This window comes from Mus musculus, chromosome 15 (genome assembly GCF_000001635.26).
Source record: "Mus musculus strain C57BL/6J chromosome 15, GRCm38.p6 C57BL/6J".
Taxonomy (NCBI): Eukaryota; Metazoa; Chordata; class Mammalia; order Rodentia; family Muridae; genus Mus; species Mus musculus.
In genome coordinates this window covers 5,157,027-5,182,518 of record NC_000081.6, presented here as the reverse complement: position 1 = coordinate 5,182,518, position 25,492 = coordinate 5,157,027, and the positions used below count along the sequence as shown (strand labels likewise).

General features: G+C 43.8%; 1 protein-coding gene across 3 annotated transcripts in view; it reads right to left on the bottom strand.

The window, feature by feature from the left end:
• Window positions 1-619: 619 nt before the first annotated feature.
• Prkaa1 (protein kinase, AMP-activated, alpha 1 catalytic subunit) overlaps window positions 620-25,492 on the bottom strand; it is a 38,039-nt gene continuing 13,166 nt past the window's right edge. The window contains exons 1-9 of one of the 3 annotated variants that reach the window (XM_011245321.3): window positions 23,205-23,226; window positions 21,775-21,916; window positions 17,714-17,807; window positions 13,807-13,951; window positions 12,503-12,590; window positions 8,087-8,311; window positions 5,547-6,033; window positions 5,314-5,440; window positions 620-3,831 (exon numbers count right to left, since the gene is read on the bottom strand). In XM_011245321.3, coding sequence (XP_011243623.1) covers window positions 3,587-3,831; window positions 5,314-5,440; window positions 5,547-6,033; window positions 8,087-8,311; window positions 12,503-12,590; window positions 13,807-13,951; window positions 17,714-17,773 — 1,377 coding nt within the window. In that variant the 5' untranslated portion in view covers window positions 17,774-17,807; window positions 21,775-21,916; window positions 23,205-23,226 and the 3' untranslated portion in view covers window positions 620-3,586. Of the gene's footprint in view, window positions 3,832-5,313; window positions 5,441-5,546; window positions 6,034-8,086; window positions 8,312-12,502; window positions 12,591-13,806; window positions 13,952-17,713; window positions 17,808-21,774; window positions 21,917-23,204; window positions 23,227-25,492 lie in introns of those variants that run through there. The other 2 variants (NM_001013367.3, NM_001355640.1) reach the window with 2 other exon arrangements.

The window sequence follows — 25,492 nt, the reverse complement described above, 5'->3', positions numbered from 1 at the left end:
AATAAGATGGTTGGCGCAGGACCTGTATCTTGCTGTCCTGGTGACATCTGTCATGAATGGTTCACAGTGGCCATATGGATGAATACACAGTGCTTGAGGCTCTGTTCCTCTTCCCAGTCTCTCAGGGTAGCTTAACCATGATGCCCTCAACTCTAGTAAAGACTTGGCCATGTCTTCCAAGTCAGTGAACAGCCTCTAAATATTTGGCACCATTGATTGGCATTTACAACAACCCGAAGCTTACTCATTCAGAACAGGACAGTTTAATGGATGCAAGTTTCCACATGCCAGTTTCTTGTGTAAACTTGTAATGAAGATCTAGAAAAATTAGCTCTCCAAAAGAACTTCACATGCTGTTCATAACATCTAAAATGAAGCTTTTCTGATTTAGAAAGCTAGCAATCCTGCAAAAGCCTCAAGAACGCTGAGTTTCTAGATTGAATAGTAACTGAATTCTAGCAAGGATGGAATTCAAGGCCTGTGTTTGTGATTGGTCTGTGACAGCTGCTTCAGCATTTACTGTCTGCATCGTAATATTTCAGTACCTGAACGAGCCCCGATACTCAACGATGAACAAGTGCACCCCACCCCAAACCTTGATGAAATAAGAAATACTGTGTAACAAATGAAAAACGAACTTTTTTCTTTATTATGCCATCTTTCTAAATCAGGTTACTCTGGGCAAACATACATAAGCCACAATGGTGGACTCCTCCCAACAACGGCTTACAGTCAGGCTGTGTGTGGCATTCCATTCATCATGTCAGAGCCCACAATGAACAGGCAGAGGGAGGAGTTAAGGAGAAGAATTTATGGTTTTCTTTCCCAAGATGCCCCTTGGGGTACATATCTTTACACACCCAGCCACATGAGTTTATTTGTGAATGGTATCAAAGATCCAAAGGATGGGGCAAGGTAGGGAGAGAATTCATATAAAATTATCTAAAACTCCCAAACACTATAAAAGCATCTTAAGAAAAAAATAGAATCAAAGTAAAAGCAATGGTGTTTATTTCAGTGAAATTATTTTAAATTAGATATATTAAGCTCTTGCGTCTCCCGACTTGGTAGAAAAGTTCCTTTCATGAGAAATCAACTTTAATGGCAAAATTTTTACATATCAGCAAAATCTGTTATATTTAAAACTATGTATACAGTACTTTTCTGTCAAAAACATCACACAGCTTTCAGTTGTCAAGACAAAGTAAAAATATGGTTGCATAAAATCACAAGAAAATATAAATTGCTGAAAAGATAATAAAAAAAAGATTAAAAATCATTTGCATTGACTCCCTTTACATTTTCAGTGTAAGAATTTGCAAACTACAATACATTTGTGAAAATCCTGTCCTGGGCTTGACATACTTAACTGAAAGTTGTCATTTCAGATATCCTAGCTTTTAAAAAATTTGACTGCAATAGTCTGCATTTATCATACTATTTATACAAGTGCAATATTTTAATGTCTTCAAAATAAAACTCGGTAACTAAAAGGAATCACAGAATAACTTATAAAAGAAGCAAAGATTACAAAATTAACAAATTTTAGAAGGTCCTATTTAGTTGGCTCCTCCTTTTGTGCCCCGTCCCCCCAACAGTTTATAGAGATATTCCTCAGTTTTATTTACAAATCTATAACTTTACAAATGCAGCCTTCTGTTCTACACAGCGGGAATACAGCGCTGCATTCAGACAGCATACGTGACATCAGGGAGCCCCACACAGAGGGCACAAACACACAGGTATAAATACAGTCAGGAACTCAGGTAAATGGAGTCTCCATTACTTTATACAGCATTCAATTCGGAGTTGAATAAAACAAGCCCCGAACAAAAAGAAGCATCATTTTTGTCCGGAAATCAGTGCATAAACTATAGCGTCATCTTTTATGCAAGCTATCATGTCCTCCAAATGCGTTCTTACATAAGTGCTGGACAGGTTTGGGGATGGGGCAAAATATTTTTAAATGAATGCAGTGGGGGGAAAAGTCTCTCTTACAAAGGGGGGATGGTTAATGTTTAAAGAAAATGCATTTTGTTTCACGTTGCTGGAGATGACCCAGCCTCACCACTGGGCTAGAGCCTCTGACCAATTTCCTAAACTTAAAGGAAACCAAATATGGCCAATATGACATTAATTATTAGCTCACACAATACCGGCTTTGTCTAGCGTGACTTAAATCTTCACTTACACCCATTATGCTATGCTACCACTAAAAGGAGAGAGGCATATAAATCAGAGATTGAAGAAAAATCACACTTCTTTAGCCACTCATTATTTTGAATTAAAACCTGAAATAAACTTGGCCAGTTTGAAGAAAGGATTTCTTCTACATCTTTTCAAAATAGTGTTATTAACCTGATTAAAGAACTGCAAATAAAATCAGGCTGTAACTTAAATGGAATTCTGGGCAGTTACAGCTAATCTGGAAAACCAGGCACTATCTGGAAATTATTGATTTTATAATGGTTTCAGAAGGTTTCTAAAGGACATTATTATTATTTTTAGGAAGTGCTGAAGTATTCAGGGCTGGTATATATATATATATATATATACCTTAACATCTCAGTGGTTCAGAATAAAAGCAAACATATACTCGAATATATGTGCATATCTGTATATTATACATGTGTGGATCTAGAGAGCAAATATGGCCAAACAGTAGTTGTAGGAGCTAAGTAGTAAATACACATGCAGTCACTAAATTCTTGCAACTTTTCTTTCTTTAAAAATTGTCCAGAATAAAATCAGGGGCTAAAACCCCAATCCTAGCATTCAGAGCGTATAAACACTGTCCTTTCTATGCACTGGATTGGCTTAGAAAATACCAAAGACATTCAACACTGGCTGACATGATAGCGTCTCTGTGCACTGACAGAAGCAACACGATTCACTACAGTGTGAGCAACTCGGCTCTTGGATCCAAAGCAGCACTTCATATATAAAAGGGCAAACCTGAAAAAGTAAATTCAGGGCTTGGAGGGTCTGAACATATAAATTCTGGGGCTTTGGGGGCTCACAAGCCAAAGAAAAATGTTAAATCCAGACTGCTCTCTGAAATGACTTACTACACAAAAATAGCATGTTAAGAGGAATATGGAAATAGTTCACAATGTAACCAAAAATGGAAACTAGTAGCTATTTTGGAAGTTAAGGAGCCCAGAAAACAGCATTATCTAATAAGGTCTATGAGGATTCCAGGCAACTCAATAAATTCATGAAGCTAATATAAAATACATCAACATGTACTAATATGTGAAGGCTTTATGGTAAATTTATGGTCGACTGAGACCTGTTACAGCAAATTCAAATGGCCAAAAGTCAAGTAAGCTTGAGACCTACAGTCCATTGTGTGTGTGTTACGCTGTGTGTACCTACTGAATACGGGATAACAGAGTGATCCTCATTCAATTCTGCACATCAGGCTTTTAACGATCAATCGTTTTCCAGTCCCTGTGCAAACTGCATTCCAAAAGGCCAATCCTCAGTTATATACACACATATATATAACTTGGTAAGTGGAAGTATTTGGCTATTATTTATTATGCATGCTTATTGCATCAAAGAAATAAGCAAAATTTTAGGTTTACTGTGCAAGAATTTTAATTAGATTTGCACACATTTCAAAAAATTCTATTGTATGACTTCCTGGTCTTGGAGCTACGTCGACAGGGGAGGAGTCGAGGGAGGTGACAGATGAGGTAAGGGAGACGTCTGAGGGCTTTCCTTGAGCTTCGGCATCAGAGTCACTCCTTTGGCAAGATCGATAGTTGCTGATGGATCCCGATCTCTGTGGAGTAGCAGTCCCTGATTTGGCTTCTGTAATCTCATCTGGGTGGAAAGAATTTCAATGTTTTATTATCTATTTCTCCCTCAAGTGTTTAAGCAGCACCTAAGTGAGACTACTAACCAGTTCTCCAAAGCACACTGGTTTTATTTACATTCTCAAATAGAGCAAGCGTGCCTTTGTAAAGCACCTTACCACTTCTACACACAGCACAAAAAATACATACAATGGCCAGTCAACATGGGATACATAGTATAGCACTCTTGACTTTCACACCAACTAAGAAACAGTAAACTAATAACCTGTAAATTAATATCACTGCTAGGAGATATTTATTAAAACCACAGACTCACTGGGTAGTGGCAAGCACACCTTTAGTCCCATCAATTAGGAGGCAAAGACAACTCTGGGAGTTTGAGGCCAGCCTGGTCTACAGAATGAGTTCCAGGACAGCCAGAGCTACACAGAAACCCTGTCTCAAAAACAAAACAAAACAAAAAATACAGAATCGATCACTTGCAGTATGAAAGGTATCTTGGAACTTGTCTCACCTAGGAACCATTTTACAGATATAAAAAGCCAGAAGTTGAGGGACTTGTCCAAGGCACCAAAGGGACAGTTCCCACCTCTCAAGAGCTCGACCCTCCCCACCTCAGATCAGCGCTCTTACCCTGCAGCTTCTCAAACATCACTTAGAGCATAAGCAAAACAAACAAACAAAAACCCTGTATATTTTTAAAGATTTTACAGAACAATAGTCAGGTGATGGTGATTGAAGCCAGTGAAGCAAGAACTTCAATACTGACCTAAATCCCTAGCCCCAATAATCTATAAATCAATATGCTACATGGAGCAAGAATAACAGGTTTCACAAACGTCAGTCTTGCAGAACATAGGAAGTCATGTTTCCTATGAATTAGCAGGAAAAGGCCAGGAAGCTTCCTAAGACATAGCTGAGGTGGAGGGCAGTGAGGAGGATGCCAAGGACGCAGGACATGTATGGCAGCGTGCACTGGGGGGCTGGGGAGAAGGCTCAGTAGATAAGGAGGCCCTGCCGCTGATCCCCAGACCCATGTCAAAGCCAGGCCAGCGAGGGCACGCCCATTACGCCAAAGCTGGAAGTCGGAAATTAAATGATCCCTGGAGCTTGCTGGCCCGTGAGTGTACCCTGAAGGGCAACCACCCGTGTGCAAAGAGACCTTGTCTCCAAAGCAAGATGGAAGGTGAAGGAGGACGGTACCTGACATTGACTTCTGCAGCCTGTCCCATGTGTTCTGAGACACATGCAGAGGGAGGGAGGGAGGGAGGGAGGGAGGGAGGGAGGGAGGGAGGGAGGGAGGGAGGGAGGGAGGGAGGGAGGATAGAAAAGCTAGAGAGAGAGAAGGGAGGAAGGCGCCATATGAAGCTTACTACTTTGCATGCTTAGTTTTTATTCAAAAAAGAAAGAAAGAAAACAAAGACTATAAAGCAAATGAGGTAAGCAGGCTATATAACTACATGACCTCCAGGGTTCTGCGTGTACATACCATCAATACTACGGAAATCCAACAAGTAAGTCCTACTATCCACTTGGTATAGCTGTAGACTCATTTTGGAAAATGTGCTTGTCACAGGATTCTTCCTTCGTACACGCAAATAATAGGGGTTTACAACCTAGCATTGGATATGGACAAAAACAAAGGCACATCATCACATCAGTTCTCCTACAAAGGGCTTTGGCTACAGGCTCACCAAACAGAGAGAGCACTTGCCTTCTTACCTTCCATTCATAATCCAACTGCTTGATTGCTCTACAAACTTCTGCCATGATATCATTGGGTCGGCTTTGACTTCGAATTCCCAAATGCCATTTTGCCTTCCGTACACCTTGGTGTTTGGATTTCTGTGGGTTTAATTCATCCAGGGTGTGCCGGGCCCGTGGTGTTTCGGCAACCAAGAACGGTACTCTTTCAGGGTGAGGCCGAGTTAAATGGTGGTCGTCCAGGAAAGAGTCAGGTGGGCTGGTTGCTAGGTAGAAATCTTTGGCTTCATTCATTATTCTCCTGTTGTCTATGATGAGGTGGTAGGCGACGGCTAGTGGGTCCTGGTGGTTTCTGTTGTACAGGCAGCTGAGGACCTCCTCCTCCGAACACTCGAACTTCTCACACACTTCTTTCAAGGCTTCGTCATCGATCATGGTTGAACTATAAGATGGGTCCTCAGGAAAGAGATACTTCGGAAGGTCCTGTTTAAACCACTCGTGTTCCCTAAGAGAGACAGCAATGGTGGAAGAAGGGTTTTCAGTTAAACCAAGAATAAAAGTAATAGTTTCCAGAGTTTAGGATATGAATGAGTTCATACTCATGCTACATTATTACAGTTGTTCTCTTTAAACTGGTTTCCCCTTCTAGCTCATACTTCATTGAATATGCTGAGAAAAACATTAGTCTACAACCTATTTTTTATTTATATACTTTTATGTGTATGGGTATTTTGTCTGTATGTACAATTTGCACACCAGAAGAAGGCATTGGAACCTACCGTAGATGGGTGTGAGCCACCATGTGGTTGCTGGGAATTGAACTCAGGACCTCTGGAAAAGCAGCCAGTGCTCTTAACAGCCGAGCCATCTCTCTAGTCCCCTGCCACTAATTTTTGAGGATCAAGGCAGCCAAATTTGGTATGTCTACCCAAAGGACAATGACTGAGGACAGTCTTTTTCCAGCCCAGAAAGAAACTATGTTGTGTGGCTTCACTTTTTACACTATTTCATGTTATAGGAAAAGAGCTTACTAACAAAAACAGTGTGCAATATCATCCTATGCATTCTTACTCCATGCTGAGTTTCACGATAAACAATTCATCCATTTAAAATCTACCCTCGTCCTTTCAACCCAGTTCTATGACTCAAAAGACCAACCTCTGAACAATTTCATATTGTATTCATTAATTCTATATATGAAAGGACATGGAACCATAACAAGAACTATACTAAAACTTAAAAACAAACAAACAAAGCAAACACTGAAAAGAATAATGGTTTTTAAGGGTATCTGACTGGTTTTTGAGGTGGAATCTTCACTCCATAGCCCAGGCTGGAAACACACTCACGGTCATACTCTTTCAGCTTGTCAAGTCCTGGGATCATGGGTGTGCGCCACCAGATCCAGCATTTGCTATCACATTTCAGTTATGAAAAATATCTAAAACATGTGCGAATATACATCCCACTTACATATTTTATAATATCCATTTAATTAACTGAGTTTGCCTCCCCATCTGCCATGCCGCGACATGGAGACTTCTTTTCAGCAGGTCTTTTTGTTTGTTATTGTTTTTGAATCAGGGTCTCTCTACAGAGCTGACTGTCCTGAAACCATTATGTAGACCAGATTGGCTATGAACTAACAGGATCTCCCTGGCTCCACCTTCCAAGTGCTGGGATTAAAGGCGTGGACCACCACACCCAGCTTCAACAGGACTTCTAGCATAAGGAGTCAGTGGCAAGGAATCCAGCTCAAAGTCCCATGTGCCCTAATGTTTTCTACTTATTATTCGTCTTTAGTTCCTTCTACTTTGAGTATCAGAAAAACGTGTACTCTAGACATCAGAAGATCAAAGAACTAAGGAAAACAAAAATAAAGAAACACTGATGACAGAGTACGGTGGCCAGGGAGTACTGAGTGTTCATGAGACGTGACTTACCGCAACCCGGGAAGCACAGCTGCCACTATCAGTCATGCCTTATTTAAACTATCAGGTTAAACCATGATACACAATGCAGCCATTTCTCAATACTCAATTGAGCACAATAATCAATTTCCTATGACTCAAAGTATATTGCCACAAGAAAAGTGTGTCATTAATAAAATGAAATTTCAGCTGGGCGTGGTGGTGCATGCCTTTAATCCCAGCACTCGGGAGGCAGAGGCAGGCGGGTTTCTGAGTTCGAGGCCAGCCTGGTCTACAAAGTGAGCTCCAGGACAGCCAGGGCTATATAGAGAAACCCTGTCTCGAAAAAACCAAAAAAAAAAAATAAAAATAAAAATAAAAAATAAAATGAAATTTCTCTGGTATCTAGAGACTCGAAAAGGTAGAAAAATACATTGGTTTAAAAATCACCTAATATTGCTGTGCAATGGTAATACCACGCGCCTTTAATCCTAGCACTGCACTCGGGTGGCAGAGGGAGGCAGGGCCAGCCTTGTCTTTAGAGTGAGTTCCAGGATAGCCAAGACTACACAGTCCAGACAGACAGACAGACAGACAGACAGATGGTTTGTTGGCTGGTTGGTCAAGTAGGCAGATAAAGTGAGTTACCTGATATCTTTTATTGCGGCCCTCTTCATGGGATCCACCTGCAGCATATGTTTCAAAAGGCTGATTACTGAAGGGTTTAAGTACTGAGGGGTATAAAAGATCCCATCACATATCTTCTTAAAAAGAGTTGGCACATGGTCATCATCAAAAGGGAGGGTTCCACACAGCAAAGCATAGAGAATGACCCCGCTGCTCCAGATGTCCACCTCGGGGCCTGCGTACAATCTGCATAGAGAATGCTAACTGTATTAATCACAATATCAAAAAGCATCGGTCAACACTCTTCAAATACAAATACTTTATGAAAAATATAAGAAAATAATTTTTAAAGAAATCAGTGGTCAGAATATGGTATCTATAGTGGTTGTTGCACATCACACATAAAGATACTAGTCTTATCAGTATTACCTGTTTAAAAATAAGCTATTTTGTAACTTGTGATCCATGGGTCAAATTGTACTACCTTACTATGACCCTCAAACTTCCTACCAATAAGGTCAACCCTTGAGCCATCATGATCAATGTTGATTTGAGCCACAGGGATAGTTTTTTTTAAGTACCTTTTTTGTTCCCCCACCCTCACCTTTAAGTAACTTTTAGTGTGTGTGTGTGTGTGTGTGTGTGTGTGTGTGTGCACATGCATGTGCGTGTGTATGGTGTGCACATGCCACAGTGGGTGTGGAGCTGAGATGACAGCTCTGTGGAATCAGTTCTCTCCTACCTTTACCCAGGATTCAGGGGTCAGACTCTAGGCACTTGGCAGCAAATGTTTTACCAGCTGAGCCAACTCGCTGGGCCCATGATTCAAGTCTGTAGTGACAGACTCTGAACCCATTTCTCCTAAAACCCTCACATCACAGTTCAGGAAGCTGGAGCTGCAGAAGCAAGCCAAGGGCAGTGGAGCTCACAGAACACTCGCCCTCTTCGTGCGTGAGTGCGTCTACGTGAAGGAAGCACTGGAGACACGGATTCTAACTAGCTGCAAACCAGCTGAATCATCCGAGGCTGCCTTCAGGGGGAAAACGAACCCTCAGAGTGACGAGAGTGCTTCCTTCCTATAGACAGCAGTAAACACTGTTCTCAAAATGAGTGCTCCTATTCACACAGACCTCAAGGAAAGACATCCAAACTGTACATTTCCCCAAGAGCCCATTTTATGCATGCTTGAACATGACGCATGCCTTTTTTCTTTAGTTATATTCCCTGTAGCATCTAGATTTTGAATTTTTCTCAAATCAAAGGAATTAAGATAGAAAACACAAATGAATCTTTTTAATTCACTTCATTACCTTTTCTTTGAGCAGTCAAAAAAAAATAAGCACATGAACATAGAAAGCACAGGGATTTTTTTTTAAATTAGGTCCATCACCATTTGAAGCATTTAAACAAGGAAATGGTTGAGGTGGACGGGATTGTGGGCACTGGCGAGCAACAGGCCTCCCCTACCTCATTAGTGTTTCAGCAGCAATGAGGAAGCAATGTGTTTTTGTTTGCTTTGACTTTTACTTGTTTTTTATTTCTTTCTTTGCTTGCTTGTTTTTGCAAGAGCATTTTATTTATTCCCAAGCTGGCCCTGTCTCACTAAGGAGCCTGAGCTGGAGACAAACTGCTGTCTAACCTCCTGGGTAAGGTGCACCACCAAGCCTAGCCAAAGCGTTGATCTTAAAAATAAATTCTCTACGCCAGCAAGATTTTGCTGAAAGGACCCTGATATAGCTGTCTCTTGTGAGGCTATGCGGGTGCCTAGCAAACACAGAAGTGGATGCTCACAGTCAGCTATGGGATGGATCACAGGGCCCCCAATAGAGGAGCCAGTGAAAGTACCCAAGGAGCTGAAGGGGTGTGCAACCCTATAGGTGGAACAACATTATGAACTAACCAGTACCCCGGAGCTCGTGTTTCTAGCTGCATATGTATCAGAAGATGGCCTAGTCGGCCATCATTGGGAAGAGAGGCCCATTGGTCTTGCAAACTTTATATGCCCCAGTACAGGGGAACACCAGGGCCAAAAAGGGGGAGTGGGTGGGTAGGGGAGCAGGTTGGGGGAGGGTATTGGAGACTTTCGGGATATCATTTGAAATGTAAATGAAGTAAATACCTAATTTTAAAAAATGGAAAAAAATAATAAATTCTCTGAGCTGGAGGGATGTCTCAGCCATTGAGAACCTGCGCTGTTTTTATAGAGGTCCCTGGTTTAGTTCTCACCCCCCCCACACACACACACACACAAGGCAGCTTACAACTGCCCGTAGCAATAGCTGAAGGGTGAGGATTGGGGGGGTGGGGTTGGGGGGCTCTGACCTCTGTCAGCACCTACACTAATGTACACATACCCTCACACAAACACACATACATATATGGTTTAAAATAAAGTCTGTCTTTTAAATTAAATTTTACAACTTTAAGCAAATATCTTTTCCCAGACCACTACCCCACTTCCAAATTTAGGCGTGCCTTCTCTTTGTTAATGAACTGTCTCTATCACAGAGGAGGAAGAGGAGGAGGAGGGAGAGGAAGGAGAGGAGGAGGGAGAGGAAGGAGAGGAGGAGGGAGAGGAAGGAGAGGAGGAGGAGGAGGAACTTGAACCTTGAACAAAACAAGGAAATAAAACACAAATTAAATTTTGTTTTCACGCTATTTAAAAAGTAACTAATGAAAATACATCCGTCCTTTAGTGCTAGATAGTAGTTCAGAGTTCAGCAGTCTTACACTTCAATCTCTAGCAGATCTAGATCAAGACTGAACATAAATGAGTCTCTCTCCTTCCTTCTCCCTTTTTATAACCCTCTTGCCCCTCACCTCACCTCGATTTTCCTTGATACCAGGCCTATATAGCCCTGTCTTGGCATCCATGTGCGATACTCAGGCTATAGGCATGCAATACATTCAGCTGGTCTGTTTTTTTAAAGGACCACTTCTTTAGTTTCCTTCCTCATAAAACATGAAGCTACTACATGAATGCCAGCTATTTGAATACTTATACAACTACACGTGACGTTACACTTGTAACTCTGTTCTGCTCTCTGTGCGGTCTAGTTTGGTTTGGTTTTCTTGAGATGGTGTCATGAGAAGGTGTAGAATTACCAGCAAGGATTGCCCATCATGTTACATTTTTTAATGTTCGCCTAAGTAAAGCATTCCTCGGGAGTGAGTACTGCAGTAGGCAGGTTCTCAGCGGCTTATCCACCTTTACAGCTGGTTGGCTTTCAATTCGCCCACCAGAGACAAAAATGAAAGCACTTCATTCTAACTACTTTACTGTGACTTGCAAACCAACACTCTCCTCCAAAGATGGACTTGTTTTTCCACTTGTTTTTTTTATTTATTTCTATTATTATTATTATTATTATTATTATTATTATTATTAGTGTGTGTGTGTGTGTGTGTGTGTGTGTGTGTGTGTTGAGGTGCATCCATGTATGTAACTGCTTGCAAAAACCAAGAGTGTGTTGGGTCTCCTGGAGGCAAAGTTATAGACAACTGTGAGCCACCCAGATTGTGGTTGCCAGGTCCCAAATTCCAGTCCTCTAGAAGAGCAGCAAGTCCTCTTAACCAATAAGCCATCTCTCCAGCTCCTTGTGATTATTCATAAAATAGAAAATCTGCAAGTACAGAAATATATTCCCTTCTTTCTGTTGCAGGATATCTTATCATATTGTAAAACCTCAAGATTGTGTTATTTACTGAAAAAGCTGCTTCTAGTTGTGATGTGCCTCGGCCTCAGCACACACTTTTAATCCCTGTGGCAAAGTTAGTTCATAGAAGAAAGCACCCATGTTTGAAAGTAACTTCTAATTGAGTGGCAGACAAATGACAAATCAGAAAAAGACCTGACAGAATAGGATATGCCCAACCTCTCACGGGAAGAGAGAGGAAGTACTTGAGGGTCAGTGCAGGGAGAGGAGGCCACTGTACCAGGACAGATGTACAGAGACAGCTTGCAGAGGAAGGACAAGCCAGACACAGGTGAAGACAGAACAAGCAGAGACTGAGAAGGAGCCAGATTAGAACGATGACAGAGTTGGAGGTCAAGCAGGGCAAATTCAGGAGAAGCCCAGAGAAGCCAGATTGAATCAGTTATCGTGGAGAGGAGTTTGAGAGCCAAAACATCTGAGTTGAATCAGCCATAGATCAGAAAGAACAAGGAAGGGGCGCGCTTACCCAGCAGCAAGCCTCAGCAGCTGAAGTCTTTCTAGGCCTAGATTAGATTGTACACAAGCTAGAAGCTTCCAGGCCTAGACCTACGTTAGCAGACTGAGGCAGCGAGCCTCGGAGATGACAGTTACCACAGGCCAATGTGTTACTTTTATGTCCTCGTTAGTGACATCACATCCTCAAGGCGACAGTACAGACTAACAAACTTAAGAGAAATAAGCAACAACAGGCACATCAAAAGTAGCCTAATGGCAGCAATACCTTCCTGAAATGACTTCTGGTGCGGCATAATTGGGTGAGCCACAGCTTGTTCTTAAAAATTCACCATCTGACATCATGTTTGAAAGACCTGAAATGACAAAAAGTGACCAGTCAAGAGTTCTTAAGGACAAAAAGCAAGTAAAACAGAAAAAAAAACTCCCAATGGAGGAGCTAGAGAAAGTACCCAAGGAGCTAAAGGGGTCTGCAACCCTATAGGTGGAACAACATTATGAACTAACCAGTATCCTGGAGCTCTTGACTCTAGCTGCATATGTATCAAACGATGGTCTAGTCGGCCATCACTGGAAAGAGAGGCCCATTGGACACACAAACTTTATATGCCCCAGTACAGGGGAACGCCAGGGCCAAAAAAAATGGGAATGAGTGGGTAGGGAAGTGGGGGGGGAGGGTATGGGGGACTTTTAGGATAGCATTGGAAATGTAATTGAGGAAAATATGTAATAAAATAAAATAAAATAAAAACAGAAAAAAAAAACAAAAAAACAAAAACTTTTAACTTGATTATAGTCTTTATTTCTTAAATATTCTGACCTTATACACAAAATGTACAATGAATTTCAACATCTAGAGTTTAATGTGTATGTGCTAAGCTAGTGGTGGTTTTGAATACTAGAAGATCCTTGAAATGTCTACCTTTTAATATGGATACTGCTAGGCAAAATAGACCCAGCTGAACAGAAAGATCTCTACCGGCCTCCATCTCTGGAATTCTTAGACTGAAGGCACCTACCACTACATCTGAAAACCAACTTTACAGCATTTAAATATTAATTTTATAAAAAAAGTTTCCTCATATAATTCATCTTTCTAGATTCCAATGTTATGTCAATAATTCCATCCCACTTTCCATTTTCTCCATACTCCACCAAAAAGAAATATTAGAAATCAAGTTGCTACCTTCTTGACAAATAATAGTCTTTTCTTTTCAAATGATCTCTCTAATGTTAAGAAGTTGAAATATTTAAGATCACAAAACTGAATTTCAGGGCTGGCAGGTAGGCTCAGCAGGTAAAAGTGCTTACCACCATGCCTGACAACCTAAATCCACCCTCTAAGACCCACGTGCTGGAAGAATAGAAACATCCCCCAAAGCTATCCTGTGGCGTGTGTGTGTGTGTGTGTGTGTGTGTGTGTGTGTGTGTGTGTGTGTGCGCGCGCGCGCGCGCGCGTACCTTACTGTTTTCCCTTCTGAATGTTCACTTGCAGAGTGGGGTTCTAGTGCACCCCATAAACACTACCAGAAGATGATACTTATGCTCATTAAACATCACAACCATCCTTACCAAAGTCGGCTATCTTTGCATTCATGTGTGCATCAAGCAGGACGTTCTCAGGTTTCAAATCTCTGTGGACCACCATATGCCTGTGACAATAATCCACACCGGAAAGGATCTGCTGGAACAGACGGCGGCTTTCCTTTTCGTCCAACTAGGAAAAGAAGAAAGGCATTTTAAGCTGTGTCTCTCAATGAAAACATTCTTATAATTCTCCAGCCTGTGGACTGTCAACGCCTGAAAGCTTCCAGGCGAACTTCACCCATGAGGTACTTTGAAATGGGCAAGTAAGGCCTGCAGCCCTACACTGAAATGCCAAGCAAGGGCTTACGGGGACCAAATCAGCAACTCAACTCTTTGACCCTATCACATATATAAACTACACTTAAAAACACATCTTCTTCTGGAGCTCATGGGCTATTTCTAGTACTTTCAACTTCTACCTGAAACTGGGAATGTTTTCCAATTAGTGGTGTTTAATCCTTCCCTCCTTCAACAAATATTTACTGAGCACATTCAATATGCTGTACTGGTTAGATATCCATAGTATTAGATATTCAATATGCTGTACTGGTTAGATATCCATAGCACAGAGATGAGTGAGAGGAAGGCCCTACTCTAGTAGACAAAATAAGGCCAAAACCAAACCAAACATGAGCGTAACAGTGGGAAAAAAGGGTCACAGAGTGATACAGAAAGCGTTCCAATGAGCAGATCCAAACCCAGGGGGAAACAGATGCTTCTAGTCAAACTCAGTGGTTCCCAGAACAGAACAAAGTCATGAGTGTAAACCAGGGACCTGCAGGGAGGAGGGGAAGGAAGAGAAGGGGGTCAGGGTGGGAGCGTACACAGAGGGCGCAGAACACATGGACGCAACTGTCAAAGAGCAAATCTAATCGGAGAAAAGGGAAAGAAAAAGAGAATATACCAAGTGATGCTTGCATGGGGGACGATTACAGACCACAAAGAAGTGACAGGTAAGTATTGGAATTGAGCCACAACGCAAAGATAGCCTGTACTCTGAAATTTAAGCTATTTTTAAGTGTGTGTGTGTGTGTGTGTGTGTGTGTGTGTGTGTGTGTGTATGTGTGTGTGTGTGTGTATGTGTGTGTATGTGTGTGTATGTGTGTGTGTGTATGTGTGTGTGTGTGTGTGTGTGTATATGTGTGTGTGTGTGTATATGTGTGTGTGTGTGTGTGTGTGTGTGTGTGTGTGTGTGTGTGTGTGCATCTGCCTGCAGGTGCCTACAGAGACAAGAATGCTAAGAATGTTGGGTCCTCTGGACCCGGAGTTACAATCGAGAGCCACCTGACATGGGTGCCATCTCTTCAGGTCTAAGATGTTTTCACTTCACCAAAAGAAAATCCTTAGCACATTTACCCTTTGCATCTTTCCTGAAGGAAAACACTTACACTACAATTACAATTTTTAAGTACAATCTTTTAAAAATCATCTTCCAGTCTCTGCATTTTCTGGCGTTTGCTCAGCAGGGGAAGCAGCACTGCTTTGCCCGGGTTCCAGGACAGGGGATTCGATAAGTGAGCTACTGGCCCAGGCAAGGATGCTCACATGAGGTCCTTGGCAGGTCAGGAGTGAGCATTCTAAATCCAGAACCCCACACCTTCACCGCATGGATAACGTGGGACAAAGAGAAACCAGCCATTGCTTTGAATACAAAATTAAAAATGCTACTGAAGTGTAGCATACCCTTACCCTGAAATGTAAGGTCCTCTCCCTTAAGAAAAAGACATTAATACTTTTGCAATCTCACACCTTTGTTCAAGTAGATGTTTATTTAAAAAAAAATTATGCAAGAGGAAGAGAAAACTTAACAAATGATAAGTAACAGAAAGGCTGCAAAGGTGAAAAGAATTTTATTTATAAAAATACAGTACAAAGAATGGCAGCGACTAAAGGAAGATGAGCCATGTAAAAGAACACTCCAAGCTGATAAACATCCCACACTGAGTCTTTTGTGTCACTCCCTGTTGTGTCGCCCCAGGGTGCTGTCAGCAACACACAAGGCCCATAAAACAAAAAGATGGAGAGACAGCGGCCATCAAGAGGAATGTATGGACAGCAGATGAAAACTCAGCAAAAGAGAGAAAAGCAAAACCAAATCCTAGAGGAGAAAATGAACGCAAGTGCACAGCGGAACCCTGGGAACGCTGAGCAGTGGGTGCACCATGACTTTCTGAAGCAATGAGGGGCGGACGGAAACAAGACAGCAGGCCTGTGCAGAAAGCTGTAGGTACCACCAAGGGGGAGTAAGACCTGTAGCTCCTCGGGTTGGCCAGGCCGTTAAGGAAGATGTAGATTATGTGCATACTAACAGGAAAGACCTGACCCCATCTCCCGACTCAGTTCCAACAGCTAAACCAATACCTTCAAGAAAATAGGAAAAAGCAGATACCAAATCAAACGAAGAAAAACACTTGTGCTTGTGAGCAAAGAATTTACCCTACCAAAATTAATGTCTCCAACAATGCAACCTGAGGGAAAACCATAAACAGCACACATCCACTGGCTTGGCATGTGGTGTGACTTTGTTCTGAAATTTAAGTGGACAGCTAAGAATGGCCAGATATCTGACTAAGAGTATGGGAGGGTTGGGGGGGGGGGAGACAAAATGAACAGAAGGGGGGAAAAAAAAGAGGAGGCGAGCGGAAAGCACGGAAAACGGAGCGGTGCAGTGGCCAAAAGACATTTAAAACCAAAATGTCATTCTCAAACAGGTAAGGCCAAACAGGCAGCTATCCAAAGGGAATTTCAGAAAATAAGGCAGAAATCTGAAATACAAACATGTGACAGCTGGAAGGTTGGCATTCAAAAGGTAACACTAAAGACGTCCCCACAATGTATAGCAAAATGACTAGAAATGACAAATGGGAGGAAAAAAAGAGAGAGATGAGAAATGCAGGCATTGATCAATTTGGAAGAATTCCTCCAGTGGACAGGAATAGGGCCTTGAAGGATGAGAAAGGGAAAACTTTAGGTAGAAATTAACCACATTGAGAAAAAACAGACTAGCGTGCTTAATGAGTCTGATCCTGATTAAAGAGAGACAGTGCGTAACATGAAAGAATGAAGAATGCAAATAGCTTCCGACTGAAGGGGAGCCAGGCTCTCTTCTCTCCTAGGTGTGGGGCCTTTCAGCAGGGCGCTGTGCCAGTCAGATAACGTGAGAGTGCGTATGGGCAGGGGACGGTGCTCAGAATTTGTGCTTAGAACTAAACGTCTTCAAGGTTCCTTCAAACACTAAGCCCTGTAAGTCTACTTCCTAGCTCCTTCAAAATCCCTATTCCTTTCTACTGCAGGCACATCAGAAACCAACACACGAGCACAACTGAAATGTGGCCAGGGTTGAAGAACAAGGCCTACATCGTTTAAGTACTTACTGACGTATTTTGGGAGGCCCACATAGGAAAGCGTGTTAGGAAAGTTTAGGAAGCACATTAAGGGTGAGCACAGACCAGGCACACCTTCAATCCCAGCACTTGGGAGACAGAGACAGGGGCATGGCTATGCACTGGAGGCCAGCCTGATCTACATGGCAGTCACAGTGGCATAGTGTGACCCTGTCTCCAAAAAAATAAATAAAAGTTTGTTTTGCTAAAAACCTTAAATCTGAGGATAATAAATTTTAGGGACTTACGTGAACTCTGTAAATCACTAGTAAATCACGTGACCTTGAACAAATACTCAACAAGTAGTCTTTATATCCATGTCAATTAAATGGGATCAGGGATCACTTTTGAGGTCCTTTCCTTCTCATTAGCCTATGATGCTACACAAATTCATGCTAAGGGGACTTATTACTAAACAGACCTCTGAAAATTGCTTGCTGACACTATAATGCAATAAGGGGGACAGAGAGTTACCAAACTGTGTACAGAATTAAATGAGAACTGCTTACCCTTCCATTTTTACAGATATAATCAAATAGCTCTCCTCCAGAGACATATTCCATCACCATGAAAATATCAGATGGTGTACTGATGACCTGGTACCTGGTGAGAGAAAACATTATCTACTAATATTAAAACACGTGTATTCATCCATTCAGTAAAGATTTACTAAGCACCTATAAGATACCAGGTACTGTGCTAGCTGCTAGAAGTCTGTGGGGGAGCAAAGCCAATCTCCTGTTTTTGTTATGGTCCTGATGCAGGTGCCAGGAGACAGACAGTAAGCAAGTTTGTTATGTTCTTGATGCAGGGGCCAGGACACAGACAGTAATTAAGTAAGAGGCAGAGCATGCCAGGAAGGTCACAGAGTACACCAGAGCAGAGCCCCAAGGAAGGGAGGAGCAGACTACCTTGGCCAGGAGGAAGGTGAAGTGGGCAGGGGGAAGGAACAGCCAGGGCCAGGGCCCAGTTGGGAGCCTGCTTGGCACACTTATGGTAAGGTAAGAGCAAAACAAGCCAGGAGAGAAAACAGGACATGAAGCTAGTCGTTGGAGACCAAAGATGCAGAGCTCCACAAGCCGGGAGGGAAGAAATCTTCGGCCTTTATTTAAAGGAATGTGGAAAGCTATGGGATGTTTTTATGCTGGCAGTCACGTCAAAAGAGTAAGCAGTGGCGGTATGAAGACCGGAGAGAACGCTCAGAAGATGCCCTTGAGCGGTGAGGTAGCACAGGCCAGTGTGATGGCGTTAAAGGACGGAGGAAAAGGTCAGAGATACATTCTGGAGGAAGAGATGGAGTGATGGTGGGAAGAGGGATAAACAGGATTGTTAAAGATGCTCCTACATCCGTCTTCGTCATTGTCCTCCCCACCCCCCACCCCACCCCCGGGGTTAAGTGACAATTAACTGCGATGATGGTGAGAACAGTGTAGGAAGAAGAGCTGAGGAGATGATGGGGAGATGAGACCTGGAACAGGTTCTTTGAAAGACCTCTCGGACACCCCAATGAGTGAGGAGCAGGCACAGGGTCTGGAGTTCAGAGAATGAGTCTCAAAGCAAGGACTGTACAGTTGGGGGCCATCAGGACACATGATAGAGCCAAACACTTTAATGAATGAGAGCTAAAAGCAAAACAACTGTGGAGCCAGCTCCACGATTCCAGTTTAACGGAGAAGTCCTGGCAGCGTTAAAGTATAGCCTACAAGGTAACACCGAAGGTAAGAAGTACGTTACCTGTAAGCCTTAGTGAGGCTTTCTCAAAACTACCATTAGGATTACTGTCCTTCTGAAATTCTGGATTCCTCAAAGCCCGGTCTGTATGGTCAAGTACAAGCAGGGTACAGAAAAAAGATTTCTAGTACACAGTCTCTCCTGAGCCTGATTCCCAGCATGCAAAAAACTTGAAATTTAAACTCAAGAACTTCTCGCCTCTTTTTTTTTTTTTTTTTTTTTTTTCCTTTCAGGTGGTACAGGAGACCAAACAGGGCCTGGCACCTGCTACAGAAACTTCTAGTAGCAACCCAACCTGTAAAAACAGTAGCCCAGAGTACTGTCAAAGGGGCCTCTTTCCAGACAACAGGAAGAACAGGAATACAGTGGATGTGAGCCATGCTAAAACCCGAGGGCGGGCCCTGTGACTGGCAGTGAACCGGGGTCAGAGACAAGAGCAGGAAGACACCTCCAGCCTCGCTCTGGTTTGCCAGGTCAGGTGGGTTAAGTACAGGGGTGAGCAGCGGGATGAGAGGACGAGGCTAATGAGCTGGGCTTACAGTTTGATGATGTGAGGGTGAGGACCAGGCTAAGAGCTGGGCTTACAGTTTGATGATGTGAGGGTGAGGACCAGGCTAACGAGCTGGGCTTACAGTTTGATGATGTGAGGGAGAGCAGCGGGATGAGAGGACAGGCTAAGAGCTGGGCTTACAGTTTGATGATGTGAGGGTGAGGACAGGCTAAGAGCTGGGCTTACAGTTTGATGATGTGAGAATGAGGACCAGGCTAACGAGCTGGACTTACAGTTTGATGATGTGAGGGTGAGCAGCGGGATGAGAGGACAGGCTAAGAGCTGGGCTTACAGTTTGATGATGTGAGGGTGAGCAGCGGGATGAGAGGACAGGCTAAGAGCTGGGCTTACAGTTTGATGATGTGAGGGAGAGGACAGGCTAAGAGCTGGGCTTACAGTTTGATGATGTGAGGGTGAGCAGCGGGATGAGAGGACAGGCTAAGAGCTGGGCTTACAGTTTGATGATGTGAGGGTGAGGACCAGGCTAAGAGCTGGGCTTACAGTTTGATGATGTGAGGGAGAGGACAGGCTAAGAGCTGGGCTTACAGTTTGATGATGTGAGGGAGAGGACAGGCTAAGAGCTGGGCTTACAGTTTGATGATGTGAGGGTGAGGACAGGCTAAGAGCTGGGCTTACAGTTTGATGATGTGAGGTAGAGGACAGGCTAAGAGCTGGGCTTACAGTTTGATGATGTGAGGGAGAGGACAGGCTAAGAGCTGGGCTTACAGTTTGATGATGTGAGGGAGAGGACAGGCTAAGAGCTGGGCTTACAGTTTGATGATGTGAGGGTGAGGACAGGATAAGAGCTGGGCTTACAGTTTGATGATGTGAGGGTGAGCAGCGGGATGAGAGGACAGGCTAAGAGCTGGGCTTACAGTTTGATGATGTGAGGGAGAGCAGCGGGATAAGAGCTGGACTTACAGTTTGATGATGTGAGGGTGAGCAGCGGGATGAGAGGACAGGCTAAGAGCTGGGCTTACAGTTTGATGATGTGAGGGAGAGCAGTGGGATAAGAGCTGGACTTAGTTTGATGATGTGAGGGTGAGCAGCGGGATGAGAGGACAGGCTAAGAGCTGGGCTTACAGTTTGATGATGTGAGGGTGAGGACAGGCTAAGAGCTGGACTTACAGTTTGATGATGTGAGGGAGAGCAGCGGGATAAGAGGTGGACTTACAGTTTGATGATGTGAGGGTGAGCAGCGGGATAAGAGCTGGGCTTACAGTTTGATGATGTGAGGGTGAGGACCAGGCTAAGAGCTGGGCTTACAGTTTGATGATGTGAGGGAGAGCAGCAGGATAAGAGCTGGGCTTACAGTTTTATGATGTGAGGGAGAGCAGCAGGATAAGAGCTGGACTTACAGTTTGATGATGTGAGGGGAAGCAGGGGGATAAGAGGTGGACTTACAGTTTGATGATGTGAGGGTGAGCAGCGGGATGAGAGGACAGGCTAAGAGCTGGGCTTACAGTTTGATGATGTGAGGGAGAGGACAGGCTAAGAGTTGGGCTTACAGTTTGATGATGTGAGGGAGAGCAGTGGGATAAGAGCTGGACTTACAGTTTGATGATGTGAGGGTGAGGACCAGGCTAAGAGCTGGGCTTACAGTTTGATGATGTGAGGGAGAGCAGCGGGATGAGAGGTGGACTTACAGTTTGATGATGTGAGGGAGAGCAGCGGGATGAGAGGTGGACTTACAGTTTGATGATGTGAGGGAGAGCAGCGGGATGAGAGGTGGACTTACAGTTTGATGATGTGAGGGAGAGGACCAGGCTAAGAGCTGGACTTGCAGTTTGATGATGTGAGGGAGAGCAGCGGGATGAGAGGTGGACTTACAGTTTGATGATGTGAGGGAGAGCAGCGGGATGAGAGGTGGACTTACAGTTTGATGATGTGAGGGAGAGCAGCGGGATGAGAGGTGGACTTACAGTTTGATGATGTGAGGGAGAGCAGCGGGATGAGAGGTGGACTTACAGTTTGATGATGTGAGGGAGAGGACAGGCTAAGAGCTGGGCTTACAGTTTGATGATGTGAGGGTGAGGACCAGGCTAAGAGCTGGGCTTACAGTTTGATCATGTGAGGGTGAGCAGCGGGATAAGAGCTGGACTTACAGTTTGATGATGTGAGGGAGAGCAGCGGGATAAGAGCTGGGCTTACAGTTTGATGATGTGAGGGAGAGCAGCGGGATAAGAGGTGGACTTACAGTTTGATGATTTGAGGGAGAGCAGCGGGATAAGAGCTGGACTTACAGTTTGATGATGTGAGGGAGAGCAGAGGGATAAGAGGTGGACTTACAGTTTGATGATGTGAGGGTGCCTGAACAGCTTCAGGTTCTGAATCTCCCGGCGGATTTTTCCCACCACGTCAAGGCTCCGAATCTTCTGCCGGTTGAGTATCTTCACAGCCACTTTATGTCCGGTCAACTCGTGCTTGCCCACTGCAGAAGGAATCATTTTTAGTGTGTTCGCACCGGTTCTGATGGATAATATACTTTGGTGTATTATACTAGAAAGCTAAACACTCAGAAGATACTGGAGCATCTTTGCCGCCCTCCTCCTTAGTTTGACACACACAAGGAACTGCTCACCAAGAGCGGATTTTAGGAAAAGGGAATTTGGACCAGTCATAAGAGAGAAAGAGGAAAAATTCTTCCTGTATGCCTTCAGGTACTCAAATCCCTTTAGCTCACTATTCATTTCTCAACTACTGTACATAGAAAATGAAACTATCTTTTATTGGAAAACCTTCTGTAGAACTGAAGAACAGAGGAACTGGTCTACCACCATTAAAATAATCATGTGGCAAGGATCCAGACATGGTAGCCTATGCCTGCAATCGTCAGATGCACAGTCGGGGGACTGAGAACTAAGGGAAGGCCCAGGCTATGTGGTAACACTGGATCTCAAAACAAGAAAATCAAACAAAAGCCATAACATAGAATAGGTGTATCTTCCCCTCAGAAAACTGCCCTGCAGGGCCGGAGAGATGATGGCTCACCAACAAAGAGCTGTATACGCAGGAGGCTCTAAATTCAAATTCCCACAACACACTTTTAAAAAGAAAAAGAGAAGAACCTAGCATGATCCCTGCCTATCAGCCCAACACTGGGAGAAAGAGCACAGGTTGGCAGAGACAGGGGGATTCCTGGTGATACTGGCTAACTACCTAGCTCTAGTTTCAATAAGAGATCTTGTCTCAAGGAAACAAAAGCAGAAAATGATAAAGCAAGCCATGTCCTCTGGCCTGACATACACATACAGCACACATATGCCCAAAACTACATACACGAACTCCCCTGGGACACTGACATGATCCCCTATCGTTAACAGCCCTGGTGATTGGCTACTGCACATGATCCCCTATCATTAACAGCCCCCGTGATTGGCTACTGCTGCTGCTGTTGTTTTTGTTCTGTTTTCAGTTTTGGCTCAATGGCATGTAGTTTCCATTTTCAAATAGAAAATTTAAAAATACATGGATTTTAGGCTAAAGAGATGGCTCAGTGGCACGAGCTGCGCTTCTCGAGAGTCCAGGTCAGACTCTCGGCACTCACGTGCGACCTGCAACCATCTATAACTCCAGTTCCAGGGGATACGAGAACCTCTTCTAGCCTTCTTGGGCACTAAGTACAGACATGGTGCAAGGGTATATATGTAGACAAAACATCTATGCAAATAAAAGTAGATAAATCATGTTTAAAGAGATTCCATCTTGCCCAGACTCACCCAGACAGTCTATGTGCACATAAGAATTCAGATACTGCTGCTGAGGCAAAGTCCCCAAAAGTCTGGCGTCTGTGTACCCTTTCTCAGGAACTTATGGAAAAACATAGATACTATCAAAATCAGAAGAGAAACAAAAACGTCAGCAAGAAGTCAGCACATCTAGTGAAGAGAGTGCCAGCTCAGGCTTGATGTCCTGGTCATGGGAGCATTGCTGCTAGCGATGGTAGCTTCAGGCCAGCAAGGGTTGGCTGCAGCACGGGGTAGGGCCGCTGCCTGGAAAAGCAAACAAAGCCAGCTGTGGTAGTACATGCTTGAATTGCCAGCATGTGAGAAGAGACAGGGAGTTTAAGGTCACTTTGGCTCCAAAGATAGCTGAAGACCAGCCTTGGTGACTTAGACTCTGTCCCCAAAAGAGCAGGAATCCAATGCAGGAGGCAAATTGAGAAACCTCCAAACGGCGACAGCTGTGCTGGTCTGCACAGCAGCAAACCCAGGCAAGGCAACCCGCAGAGGAGCCAGCGTCCTTATTTTGAGGCAACAGAGATAATCCTATGCCTTTGAAAGTATGGGGTCCACATAATAGAAGGAGAGAAATAACTTCCTAAGGCCATCCTCTCACAAGCACACTGTGGCACACACGCCCCTACCATGTACATACACACATACACACACACACATTAATAAGTGTTTCTCAAAAACACTTGAGGTTTATCCAAAACTGTAGATATAATTTCTTTCATCAAGTAAGAAACTAGGGTAGGAAGCTCTGAACATTCTCTTTGACTCATTTGGGATTATATACTTAGCATTTATTGTAAACCATCCAATCTAGCCTAGTCCATGAGTTCCAGGCCAGTGAGAAACCCTGTCTCAAAAACCTAAGTGGACATCTTTAATCCCAGCAACTTAGAGAGAGAGGCGGGCCAGCCTGGTCTACATAGTGAGTTCTAGGCTAGCCCAGGCTACAGACACATTTCTGGACTACTGTCCTCCCTTCTACCTCTTTGGAGTCCCAGGCTGTTTGTATCTGTCAGCCTGGATTCACAGACAGGAAGGAGCCTGGCATAACTGTCCTCCGAGAGGCTCACAAAGACCCACACCCAAGCATTACACCAAGTTTGGGAAGTCTGGTGGAAGAGTTAGGGGAAGGACTGAGGTACTCGGAGGACAAACAGACTCCACAAGAAGACCAACAGAGTCAACTAACCTGGACTCACAGGGGCTTCCAGAGAATCAACCACCAACCAAGGAGCAAGCAAGGGCTGGACCTAGAGACCCTGGACTGTGTAGCAGATGTGCAGCTTGGTCTTCAAGCAGGTCCCCCCCAAAACTGGGGGAGGGGCTTAACCAGTGGATCTGGTTCCCCTAACTAGGCTGCCTTGTCTGGCCTCAGTGGGCGAAAATGTAACTAGTTTTGCATAAACTTGAGGTGCCAAGGTGGGTTGGTTCCCCAGGAAGGACTTCCGCCTTCTCAGAGATGAAGGGTCGGGGAGCTGAGAGGAAAGGCAGTGTGAGGAGGGGCTGCGAGAAGAGAGGATGCTGTGATAGAGATGTAAAGTGGATAAATAAATTATTTAGTGGGGAGAAGAAAAAAGCAATCTGAGTGTTGGCAGACACCTGTCCTCCTAGCAGAGGAAGCTGAGGCAAAAAGACTGCCAAGAATGTGAGACTACTCTGGCTACAGAGCAAGCCCGTCTCAAAATAACAAAGCAGGGTTGCAGATGTAGCTCAGTTGGTAAAGTACTTGCACAGCACAGACAACAGGCACTGGGTTTGAACTGGGTGTGATGGTGCCAGCCCACAGGAGGGAGGCAGGAGGATCACAAGTTCTGGGTCATCCTCCAATATACAGCCAGTTCAAGGTCAGCCTGGGACACATAAGACTGACATTTTAAAGAAAAGCTGGGTATGGTGGCTCATGCCTATGATTTCAACACTTAGAAGTCTGAGACAGGAGGATTGCCATGAGTTTAAGGCCAATAGAAGTTAGCATGTAAGACCCTTTCTCAGAGAGAGAGAGAGAGAGAGAGAGAGAGAGATTTTAGCTTGACTCAGCCTGATGACATAAGTTCAGTTCCTGGGACCAACAAAGTGGAAGGAAAAAGCAACTCCTCAGAGTTCTCCTCTGACCTCCACTAACACAACATGGAAGGGTAAGCAGTTCTCATTTCATCCTGTACACAGTTTGGTAACTCTCTGTCCCCCTTATTGCATTACAGTGTCAGCAAGCAATTTTCAGAGGTCTGTTTAGTAATATGTCCCCTTAGCATGAATTTGTGTAGCATCAT